The sequence below is a fragment of the Callospermophilus lateralis genome, chromosome X (assembly GCF_048772815.1).
Source record: "Callospermophilus lateralis isolate mCalLat2 chromosome X, mCalLat2.hap1, whole genome shotgun sequence".
Lineage (NCBI taxonomy): Eukaryota > Metazoa > Chordata > Mammalia > Rodentia > Sciuridae > Callospermophilus > Callospermophilus lateralis.
In genome coordinates, this window is record NC_135325.1 from 68,647,474 (window position 1) to 68,660,336 (window position 12,863).

Below are 12,863 nucleotides of genomic sequence, written 5' to 3' on the forward strand. Positions count from 1 at the left end.
CACACATTGCTCATTACTGTTTACACTAAGATATCTACTGATTGATTGCATCCCTGACAAAATTGCACCCAGATATGTCTTATTAATTACAGTGCCTGGTTCATTGTATGCATATATTAAACATTTGTTCAATGAATTATCTTCCCCACTCAGTACATTCTTTTTCTCATTTTGTTTGATTTCTTCATGTTCCAACCTGTTGAGGAAATTTGGAAACTAGATTCTTTCAGAGTATTTGCAATCCCACCCTGTTGTGTCATCCATGAATTTGAAATGCACACTATATGAATCCTCTTCAAGCCACTGATAATGTTGAAAATGACAAAGCTGAGGATAAAGTAATGCGAAGGCACCCTTCCCTCTGCCCACATTATTATCAATCCAATAAATCAGCATGTTTCTGCAAAGACTCTATATTTGAATCCCTAAAGCCTACCACAATGCTCAAAATTTAATTGATACTAGAAAAAATACTGAACATGTATTACAATTCAGACACACTAAATTTGTGGCATTTCCTATTTTTGACATTATAGTATCACTATGTAAAATCTAAGTCTTTTAAACGCCCTTACCTGCAGCAAAAAGGAAGCAGCATAGCTTAATAGAGAAGGGTGACAGACTAAATTTAAACTGTTTTTATATTCCATTATTCCAGCACTTTCTAGGATTTGGAGGTCAATATATGTTCCTTTCTCAAAGGGTTTGGATGTCCACAGACAACCAACCATGGTTGTCAAATACTGATTAAATTGTTGATAGGTCTTGCTGCTGAAATTGAACTCTGATTTTGCCTAAAGAGTCAAAGAAAAAAATAAAATTGTCATTATTATCCATTCTTCCTTTCCGTCTTATTCTGAACAGGTCAGTTTTTAAACAACAGTGATTTAACACAGAGATTTATCACTCATACCTTTTGTACCAACTCATTTTTCTTTGCTGCACTCAAATTTTTATGATACCTAATGGTAAAAACAAATAGAATGAAATGTTTAACATGTTTTTAGATACAATGCTTTTGAAATACAAATAAATAAAACCTTACATTTTAAATGCAAATGTATGTAAGTGTATACAAATATTCAGTTGTCTGGTTGATGATTTTATCATTTTATGACACATTCTACTCAAAGAATTTTAAAAATAGAGATTCAAAACTGAGTTGTAGGGGCTGGGGATGTGGCTCAAGTGGTAGCGCGCTCGCCTGGCATGCGTGCGGCCCGGGTTCAATCCTCAACACCACATACAAACAAAGATGTTGTGTCTGCCGAAAACTGAAAAATAAATAATAAAAAAAAAAATTCTCTCTCTCTCTCTCTCCCTCTCTCTTTAAAAAAAAAAAAAAAACAAAACTGAGTTGTACATTTAAGATGTGCATTCGACTATATGTAAAATGTACCTTATTTAAAAAAAGACAAAACAATGACAGACATGCTTTTTTAAAAATATATATTTTTTAGTTTTAGGTGGACACAATACCTTTATATTATTTTATTTACTTATTTATTTTTATATGGTACTGAAGATTGAACCCAGTGTCTCACACATGCTAGACAAGTACTCTACCACTGAGCCACAACCCCAGCCCAACAGGAATGATTTTAATGTTTCACTATTAAAAATTAATAAAGGTGGGCTGGGGTTGTGGCTCAGAGGTGGGGCACTCTCCTGGAATGCATGAGTCACTGGGTTCAATTCTCAGCACCACATAAATATAAAATTTAAAATATTGTATCCACCTATACCTAAAAAATGTTTTTTTAAAAGAAAAAATTAATAAAGGCTCGGTGCTATAGCTCAGTGGTAAAGCACTTGTGTGAGGCATGTGTGAGGCACTGGGTTCAATTCTCAGCACCACATAAAAATAAAGATATCGTGTGTCCATCTACAACAACAACAAAAAAATTTAAAGTTAATAAAGCTCAAAAGCACTCAGCCACTGAAACAAAAAGTATTTTCATCATATAAAAAAAGTCACAACAAAAAGAGGAAATTAAGAAATATTTTTTTTTTTGCCTGAGAACAACGATCTAATTAGTTTTAAAATATTTTAACGTTGACACAATTCTACAATTTAAGCCAAAAAGGGTCTACACTTAGGATTGAAAAGAGTAACTTTGGTCCACAAGTGAAAGAAAAAAGGAGATCAAAAATTATAATTAGAAGCCAGGAGCGATGGCACACACCTGCAATCACAGCTGGTTGGGAGGCTGAGACAGGAGGATTGTGAATTCAAATCCACGCTCAGCAACATCAAGGTGCTAAGCAACTCAGTGAGACCCTGTCTCTAAATAAAATACAAAACAGGGCTAGCAATGTGGCTCAGTGGTTGAATGCCTCTGAGTTCAATCCCTGGTAACCCCCACAGAAAAGAAATAATACTTAGAGTTTCACATAATAGCAAAAGCTCCTCTTGTCTCCCAGAAAATCTACATATACTTAAATCAGTTACCAACACAAAAATTGGAATTAACAAAGCTGAGTGCAACTATACCTTGTACAACAGATCCTTAACAATGATTTTTTTTAAAAAAAAATTCCATATACCTTGTAATGGGGGACTTACAGATAACACAGCTATCTTATCCCCATATTGGAATTTTGTATCCAAAAGAAAGTCATGTTTCCTATTTTGCATGACTTGGCAGAAAATGAATAGGAATACTTGTTGTGTTACACTTGAAAGATAAGACAAAATTATGATGTAGTAAGCAATAAATGGTAAAAAGGCTTGTACCTGTGCATAATATAACAGAGCTGGTTCAATATACTGGTATCCAGGCTGAGGAGTGCAGAGTGGAAGATCCCAGGAGGAAATAATACCACTAATGGAAGGTTATAATTTACATATATGTCACATACCTTTTGGGGAAAATGATAACATCAGCACATAGATTATTTGCCAGAAATCAGCCAAGTTGTTCCAAAGAATTATCAAAATAAATAATAAAAACATCAGGTTTAGACATGCCTGATTCCTAAATAGAATAGGTAGCCATAAGTCTGCTGAAAATAAACTTCATCAAATATCAACCTTGCAATGGAAAATTATTTCTAGAACATCATTATTAAAGGATTTAATTTTTTTCTGGGGGGATGTCTTTGAGTCTGGGAACAGGGTAGACAAAGGAGCATTTCTTTCTCCTTAAGTCCCATGAATACTTATTTATCATATTAGTCAGTGGTTGACCTGGAAAATAAAGGAAAGCATGCTTCTAAGCAAACACATAACACAAGATAATGAGGTATTAATGAAGAAAGCCAGAAATGTGAGATTATGATGGGTGCTTCATGGTAATAGTTCTATAGTATTTAGTTCTATCTAAATACTATAAAACAATTAAGAGTACTAGTATCACAAAGGCACTAAGTACCAGAATAATATAGGTGGTTGAAAGGTAGGAGATCTGAAAAAACAAAATGATATCTTAGTTTTTGCAAGAGGTTGGTAATATACAGTGGATAAACAAAAAGTGATGCTAGAAACAGACTTCTGTCTAGGGCCAGTATTATTATAGGTCAGTGTATATTAAAGTGGTAGGTAACTGGATCAAAAATAAAACACATTTGTTTTTATACTTTATTTTATGAAAGTCAGATGAAAATACAATAATCAACTTTAAGATGTGTGGTTATCTTAACCATGCTAATAAGTTCATAGCACACCTTGATGGTTGTCCATGAAATTTAAATAATGGGCTAGAACACTTAACAGCTATCACAAAATCTAAACTGGAAAAATGGAATGCGTGCTACCTTCTCATAGAAATCCAAAATGAAGTGCAACAAGAAAGTACTGTTACTCTCCAATCGCATTGCAGTAGTGGACAGCCATCCTACATAGTCAATCAGTTTAGACACAGAGTCCATGGATCCACCCAAAGTTGTCTCTCTGCAATAAAGAAATGCATAACATTCAGATACAGAACAGAGAAAGTGTTCACAATTTCCAAGCTAAAAGAAGATAACATATAGCAAGAAGCTGATAGGATACAAAATGAGGACTATCAGTACTCCAAAGTATAATTCGCTTTAGAAAATCACAGTGATGAGAGCTGGGGTTCTTGCTCAGGTCCTGGGATAGTTCCTCAGCACCACATAAAAATAAATAAATAAAGGTATTGTGTCAAACTAAAAAATAAATATTTTTTTTAAAAATCACAGAGATGAATCATAAAACTACACTTAGCCCTCTAAGGAACCATTAAGATCAATTCATAGAACATCCTCAATAACCAGACTCTACTAGTAATTATGAGAGGTGGGGAGGATTAAGTTCTAGATAGATTTTAAATAATATTACCAATGTGTAGGGATCCTAATAGGATATTTCTAGAAATTGGGGGAATGAGTTCATGACAAAGCAACATGAAAAATTCAGGATAAAATCAGAAAATTAACAAAATGATAAAGCAAGCCAGGAAAAAAAATAATGAGGACTAATTAATCTCAACCAAATCATAAGTGGTTTAAAAAGATAAACATTAAAATGACTTTGGGAATCATTTCTTATGCCAGTACCATTGCAAAACGATGAGTAAAACTTAATACATAAATCAAAACCCAGTTTTGCCTGAATTCTTCAGCTGAAGATGCTGTTAAAATATTTTCACTTGACCCAGGCATGTTAGCATACACCTGTAATCCCAGAGACTCAGAAGGTTGAGGCAGGAAGACCACCAGTTCAAAGCCAATCTCAGCAACTTAGCAAGGCTCTAAGCTACTTAGCTAGACTCTCTCTTTCAAAAAACAAAACAAAACAAAACTGGAAATGTGACTCAATGGTTAAGCACCCTGGGTTTAACCCCCAGTACCTATATGTATATATATTTCCCACTGAAATTCAATCTAATCCTAATATTAAAATAACAGAATTTTTGGCATCTTTCATTCTTTTAGTAAAAAGCAGATCTAGGTAGTTTATATTCTTCCCAAATCACTCTTTAAATCACACTGAGCATAATTAGTTCAACCTATCCATTTCTCAGACTTTGTTTCAATTTGCTGTTAAGTAGATTAGGAAAAGACCTGCAATGTGAATTCATAGCTTTACTCTCCTATTCATGTAGTCAACAATGTTTAAGAACAGAAAAATATAATATCATAGTGTGTGTGTGTGTGTGTGTGTGTGCACACGAGTGTGTGTGTGTGTATGTGCATACATACATATATATAGTCTCAAGCTTGAGAGATGATGATTCTACCACTTCCACTGTGATGGTTCAATGTCAGAACAAGGAAGGAAGGATTAGGAGACTATTCAAATAGTTGGCATCCATACCATCAGCTGGCTACCTGCAAAGCTGAGTTCAACTATGGTTTTTGAGAGCACTTGGCAAGTGTGTCTGAAATAATTTGAAATGATGATGATTGCTCAGAATATCTTTAAAAAAATTTTTTTAGCAGTTCTGGGGATTGAACCCAGGTCCTCACACAAGCTGGGCCAGTACTCTACCACTGAACAGCCTCTTCTGAAATGTCTTACCACAGGGCACTATTGGCATTTTGGATGAAATAATTCACTATTCAGGACTGCCTCCTACTCCCTCACAATTTCAGCATTTTTTTTTAATATTTAATTTTTAGTTGTAGTTGGACACAATACCTTTATTTTTATGTGGTGCTGAGGATCAAACCCAGGGCCTCACATGTGCTAGGTGAGTGCTCTACCACTGAGCCACAACCCCAGCCCAGCAATTTCAGCATATTTAGCATCTCTAGCTGCTGCCTACTAAAAGACAACAGCACCCTCTTCCCAGTCACTGTGACAATTAGAAATGTCCTTGGAGAACCACTACTGAAAAATGTTTCCTATCATTCTCTAGTTGTGGTCTAGAACTACAATTTACTTCCTTTTTGACAGTTACATGACATATGATAATATGATAGAACTATAGCATTGCATTCATATCTCTAAAAGGAATTATTGAGAACTAAAGAGCTAAACCATACAATACCAAATATTTTAATGAGAAAAGTTATACACACACATACACACACATATATATATTCATTTATTTGTTTAACAAATTTTAGAAAGCACTCTTCCTTTGTAGATGTTCTCCCTGAATTTATAACACTAATAAAGAAAGATCCTAGGATTCTTGAAAAGAAAATATAGAGATTGTAAGGTACGTATTTCAGGGGTGTCTCAAGAGTGTCTGAGACTTATATGGCAAGTTGGCCAAAGGTTATAGACACAAACAAACTACAATTAATAGAATTTCTTCATAATAGTGACTCTCAAACCTTAGTTTACACAAGAATTATGTAAGTATTAAAAATAAAAAAGATTACTGGGCCACCTCCAGAGTTTTACCCAGTATATCTACAGCAGAGACTGAAAATTTTAATCTCTAACAAGTTCCCAGATGATGCTGACACTACTGGTCCAAAGACCACATATTGAGAAACACAGCATTACAAAACATTTTCACTATCCACTAACAATCCATTTTAATCTAAAAACAATCAGGTATATATGTAAACATTACAATAATGGATATGATTAATTAAAAACAAATTTTCATGCTACCCTCAAGAAGGTTCTATCCTCTATTCCTCTAAAAAAATGAGAACACTATAGGGATAAGGATATAAAGAAAATGGGCCTGAGCTTATATTTTAATCAGTTATATGCAACTGAATCAAAGGGGAATTTGAACACCAGTTACATATTTGAACATATTAAGAACTATTAGCCAGGCACAGTGGGGCACGCTTGTAATCCCGGCAACTCGGGAGTATGAGCCAGGGGGATCACAAATTTGAAGTCTGCCTCAGTAACTTAGTGAGGCCTTAAGCAACTTAGCAAGACCCTGTCTCCAAAAAAAAAAAAAAAAAAAGGGCTGGGGATGTGGTTAAGCACACCTGGGTTCAACCCCTGGTAACCCCCCCCAAAAAATATTAAAAACTATTAATTTTTTTAGATATCATAATGGTACCATTATTCTACAGTTGAGATGGTATCTGAGTTTTACTTTAAAAGTAAAAGGGAGGATGTGGAGAAAAAAAAACACTTTATAGTCATACATGATAGTATAATGTATTTTGACATAATAATAAAAAGGAACACTTTTACACTGTTGGTGGGATTGTAAATTAGTATGAGCACTATGGGAATCAGTATGAAGGTTCCTCAAAAGACTAGGCATGGAATTACCATATAATACCACTCCTCAGTATTTATCCTGAGGGATTACAGTCATCATACTACAGTGATACATGCATACCCATTTTTAGAGCAGCACAATTCACAACAACCAAATTAGGGAACCAGCCTAGGTGTCTATCAATGGCTGAATGGATAAAGAAAATGTGGTATATATACACAATGGAATTTTATTCACCCATAAAGAAACATGAAATTATGTCATTTGTGGGAAAATGGATGGAACTAGTGACCATCATGTTAAGTGAAATATGTCAAACTCAGAAGGTCAAGGTAGTATATTTTCTCTCCTATGTGGAACCTAGAGAGGAAAAAGGAAAGGAAAGGTGGGAGTGGATTTCCTAAAAACCAAAGGGAAACCAATAGAGGGAAAGGAACAAGAGATGGTAGGTGGAGAAGAAAGAATGAGTGCTGGGGAGTGATAGTCGACAAATTTTATCATTATATTGTGTGCATGTACAAATATGAAACAACAAATCTCATCATCACGTACAACTATAATGCACCAATAAAAAAAATGTGGGGAGTCAGGCACAGTGGCATACACCTGTAATCCCAGCGGCTTGAGAGGCTGAGGCAGGAAAATCATGAGTTCAAAGCCAGCCTCAATAACTTAGGGAGGCTCTCAGCAACTTAGAGAGACCCTGTCTCTAAATTAAAAATACAAAAAAGGGCTGGGGATGTGGCTTAGTGGTTAAACACCCCTGGGTTCAATCCCTAGTACTATCCCCCCTCACCCCTGCCAAATGTAGGTGGAAAGTAAACAGGAAGTAAAAGAAGCCAGATGCAAAAGGCCACATTTTGCATGGTTCCAATCATATGAAATTGTCGGGAGCCACTCTGGGAATACATGTGCTTAAGTCCTGAGCAAGAGATACTGAACAATTATTGCTCCCCACAATAACGTAGACTTTACCTCTGCTCAGGCGTGGCTCCAGCATTTCCTGGTGGGGTTGAGTTACACTCACCTGTTCCTTTGTAATCCTGCCCCTTGCCCTCAATAAAAGTCAACTCCAGAACATGCACTCCCTCTCTCTTCTCAGCATCTCGTGTCAGCCTCTTGTTCTCCTTGTGGGAACCTGAGGCCGGGAGCCAGGGAAGCGATCCTGAAGCTTACAAAAAGGTATTCCATGTCTGGATGATATTTTGTGTCACCCCAAAATTCACATGAGTGACTTTGATTCAGTTGCCTGTGCTGGACGGGGGCAGCAGATTGGCACCAAACGAGAGGCACTCATTGTGAGTTTGACAGGTTGACTTTGGTTAAGCGCACTTAGAAAATAGAAAACATATTGCAGACGGAGAGTAAAGAATGCTAATCTTGACAGGGGACACTAATCGTAACATGGGGAATTTAAAGTCTTCAGAGAGAGAAATCTACTTCATGATCCTAGAGACGTTAATTAATCATAGGGGAAAAACAGATCAAGAGAGCCCAGCTCACTAAATTCCTACAAATAGTCAATGATGTCTGTCCATCGTTTTTCTGAGGAAAAATTGCCTAATTTACATATTTGGGAGAGGCTAGGAAGAAAGCTGTTTAAAGGTTGCCTCTCCGCTAAACTACCCAGAGGTACAATAGAGAATATTCAGAAAGTCTGGACTGCCTTACAAATGTGTCTTTTTGTGGACCAAGAAGAGGACCACTGGTCCTCCAAAAAATTGTTGGAAGGGCTGCAGAATGCAATTAAGACCTTTAAACATGACAGCCTTGAGCTGTTCCAAGAATTTCTGTCTGTGTCTGGGCTTAAGGGTGGAGTCAAGTCACGCCTGTAGCTTGTGAACCTCAAACAGAAAGGCTTGGGGCAAGACCTAAGGCTATTCAAATTACAGCAGATGGGGCAAAGAGTAATTCATAAGCATGTCAGTGAAACTGGTTGGTGGGGGTGGGTGCTATAGAGGAAGCCAGCCTGGATTGAGCGTCAGGAAGGCAAATCCAAGATGGAAGGGAGGAAACCACAAGGGAAAATTCCGGAGAGGCCAAGCTGCAGAGTTCAAAGGATTCCAAGTCTGATGAAGAAAGTGAGCTGGGAATGGGTTTTAGTAATCTGTGGTTGGGTGGTCCTGCTTCCACCATCTGGACACAGCCACTCCCCTCCGGGAGAAAAAGGTTCAGCCACTCCAACATGGCTGTGGCCAAACTCTCACTGCTCCAAGGTGGCTTTAAGGGTGCTTTGGGGGAAGGAGAAGACATTACAGATTTCTAGCTTTTTCCAGTTTTTCAGCAGGTAGACAAGCAAAACCAGCGTTTGAATGCACACTGTGGTTCCTTTTAAAACTATAAAGGAGCTGAAAAATGCTTGTTGCACTTATGCTCCAAGTTCACCTTTTGTTCAGAGCTTGATTGAATCAATCTGTAGTAAGCCATTACCACCTCATGACTGGATTACGTTAGTCAAAGCATATCTATCCAGAGGTGATTTATTATTATGGAGATCAAACTGGACGGATATCTGCACTGAACAAACTGAAAGGAATCACAGACATGGTACTGACAATCCCATAGAGATGTTAATTGGAATGGGACCATTTGCAGATTTAGAATAGTTAAATTATGATTTACCAATTTATGACCAGATTAGTACGTGTGCTAGGAGAGCCTGGAGAGAACTACCAAACAAAGGTGAAAAAAAATTTAGATTTCAGTCAGATCTGGCAAGGACCAGAGGAGAAATTCTCGGATTTTGTAGCTTGCCTTTACCAGGCGGTTAATAGGACCATTAGTGACTTAAATGCATCTGAGGTTTTGGTCAAACAATTAGCTTTTGAAAATGCCAAGTCTACCAGGAAATTATCCAACCCCATCGGAAAAAAGAAACTCTTTCTGAATTTATTTGCCTTTTCTCTGATGTGGGTCTGGTGCAATCACAAGGTTTGACTATCGCTGCGGCTTTAAAGCAAAGTTTTACAGCCTCACTCTAGGAAATGACACTCTCAGAGGCAATGTTTTAACTGTGGTAAGACTGGGCACATGGCTAGGGACTACGGGTAGTCATGCAGCCAGGGAGATCCACCTGGTTCCCGCTGGCGCCATTGAAGAGGTGACCATGTGGCGTGGAGAGGCTCTGGCAGGCATTGCAGAGGTGGCCAACTGCCATTTGTGGCTCCACTTCCATCTTTATTGCCAGGGAAACTGGACACGGGGCCTGCCCCAGCCCCACCAAACAGTAGGGGCACTGCAGTTTACACCAGAAGAGGAGAGTTGGGCTCACAGTCAGACATGATCAAGCCTAGCCCAGCTGGCCCGGCATTACTATGCTTCCGGGATGCTTCCACCCCAGGGGCCGAGAGTTTGTGATTCTGAGTAGCCATGGGACTAATTTTAACTCCTGAAATGGGCCCACAACAAATTCCTACAGGGATTAATGCACCTCTGCCACAAAATACCATAGGCCTAGTGTTAGGATGAAGCAATTTAAGTCAAAGAGGAATTCAAATATTGCCAGGTGTTATTGATCCAAATTTTGAAGGAGATTGTTAAGAGCCACAGTTTAGTCGGAATGACGCCTGGCATTTTGCTAGAGGGAATGGTTGAAAGGTGACCCTGCTCCGGGATTAGGGGGCTCTGGGATTAGGGCGGATCCTGCTGCCTCGGGCACCCGCTACTTTTTGAGTTCTCGCTGGGGTTCCGAGAGAATTGGCACGCGGAGCCCGGTGGAGGGAGTGTGTTCCCAGAAAGTGTGTGTAGTGTGCCGGTGAGAGTTAGGGAATAAAGGGTTGCTGTTTGAACCTACAAGGCTTTGTGGCAGCTCGGTTATTTGTGCCCAGACAGACTGCGGCAAGAGATCAGGGTTACTGTTCAATCAATTGATTATTCAGCTTTCTCCAAGGGATATGACAGCACAATTAATATTCTTGCCTTGTCACTCCTCCAATGGCCCAGGTGAAAACCCAAGTTGCAGGTCCCTGGACCAGGTGTATTAGGCTCAATTGGTTAGACAGGAGCGCCCTCTATTGAATCTTAAAATCAACCATAAAAATTTCAGAGGTGTGTTTGATGCAGGAGCAGACAAGTCAGTTATTTCTAGCAGGTACTGGCCAAAGAATGGCCTTTACATATTGCACCTGCCAGCTTAGAAGGGATTGGTCAAATTTCTCAACCTGCACAAAGTGCTCAATATCTTTGGTGAAAGGATAAAGATGGTAATTGTGGAGTCTTTAAACCCTATGTCCTAGACACCTTGCCAGTAAATTTATGGGGTCAAGATATTCTAAGCAGCTTGAGCTTTTATTAATAACTCCAAACTCCATTGTGTCATTTCAGGGACTTAATCAAAAATTTATTTCTCCTAGGAAATTTGAAGGGAATTCACCCTTAACCTAGTCTCCCCAGAGAAGACTAGTTAATTCATCCAGCCAAAACTTTTGGCAGAGGCACTGACTTTCTTCCTGCCTGCCCCCGAAAAAAAAAAAACAAACATCAGAAAAGATTAACTGACTTACAGAAGAGCCAATCTGGGTTTGTCAGTGGCCCTTAACAAGGGAGAAACTTAAAAGAGCCAATATGTTGGTCCTGGAACAACTTCAGGCTGACCATATAGAACCTATTTTTAGTCCAATTTTTGTAATTAAGAAAAAGTGTGGTAAATGGAGGTTGTTGCAAGATCTCAGGATCTCAGGACAATTAATCACGTTACCAAGCCCACAGGAGCTTTACAACCACAGCTTCCTTCTCTTACAGGCATTCCTTTAGATTATCATCTAATGATGACAGAGCTAAAAGATTGTTTTTTCACTATCCAGATGATTATAAAAACATTTGCTTTTAATGTTCCAGCAATAAATTTTAAAGAACTAGTTAAGAGATATTGCTGGAAAGTATTATCTCAGGGTATATGTAATAGTTCAGCTCTTTGTCAAAATTTTGTGGCACAAGCTATCACGCCAATAAGGGAAAAATTCCCTGATGCATACATTATTCATTTAATGGATGATATACTTTTAGCTCATGCTAGTCCAGATGTACTTTTAAAAGTTTTTGCTCAATTAGAAAATTCACTTACTGCAATGCGTTTGTGCATAGCACCTGAAAAGGTGCAAAAACATCTCCTTTTCGGTATCTAGGTAATATAAAAGAAGGACGCACAATTCGTCCTCAAAACTTACAAGAGTCAAAGGATTACACACCCTTAATGATTTTCAAAAATTATCAGGTGATATTAATTGGCTGAGACCATCTTTAAAACTAACAGATTTGAGTCTTTTGTTTCAGATTTTACAGGGGGACTATTCTCTGACTTCTCCTTGTCAGCTCTCAACAGAAGCCAGAACGGCCTTAAAGAAGGTTGAATTTGCTATTAAAAGTGCTCAGCTTACAGAATTAACCCACAGGAGCCGACATATTTATTAATATTTCCCACTGCTTATGCTCAAACAGGAGTAATATGGCAATCATTGGGAGTTATTGAATGGATCCACTTAGTTCATTCTCTTCAAAAGTCATTAACTCCTTTTCATGATTTTGTTGCTAAGTTGGTTATTAAAGGCAGAACTCAAGTTTTACAGCTGGTTGGATCATAACCTAATATTGTTTTTATCCCTTATTCTACTCAACAAAATGATTGGCTTTTCCAAACTTCTAATACTTGGCAAGTAGCTTTTGCTAATTTTCCTGGTCAGATAGGAAGTCACTATCCTCATGATAAAATTATTCAATTTGCCTTAGTAACTACATTTATTTTTCCAAAATTGT

At 37.9% G+C, this 12,863-nt stretch overlaps 1 protein-coding gene across 1 annotated transcript in view; it reads right to left on the reverse strand.

Annotated features, from left to right (window-relative positions):
* Cenpi (centromere protein I) overlaps positions 1-12,863 on the reverse strand; it is a 79,460-nt gene that overhangs the window by 9,619 nt on the left and 56,978 nt on the right. The window contains exons 17-20 of the mRNA XM_077107209.1: positions 3,757-3,892; positions 2,738-2,862; positions 914-962; positions 576-794 (exon numbers count right to left, since the gene is read on the reverse strand). Coding sequence (XP_076963324.1) covers positions 576-794; positions 914-962; positions 2,738-2,862; positions 3,757-3,892 — 529 coding nt within the window. The remainder of the gene's footprint in view (positions 1-575; positions 795-913; positions 963-2,737; positions 2,863-3,756; positions 3,893-12,863) is intronic.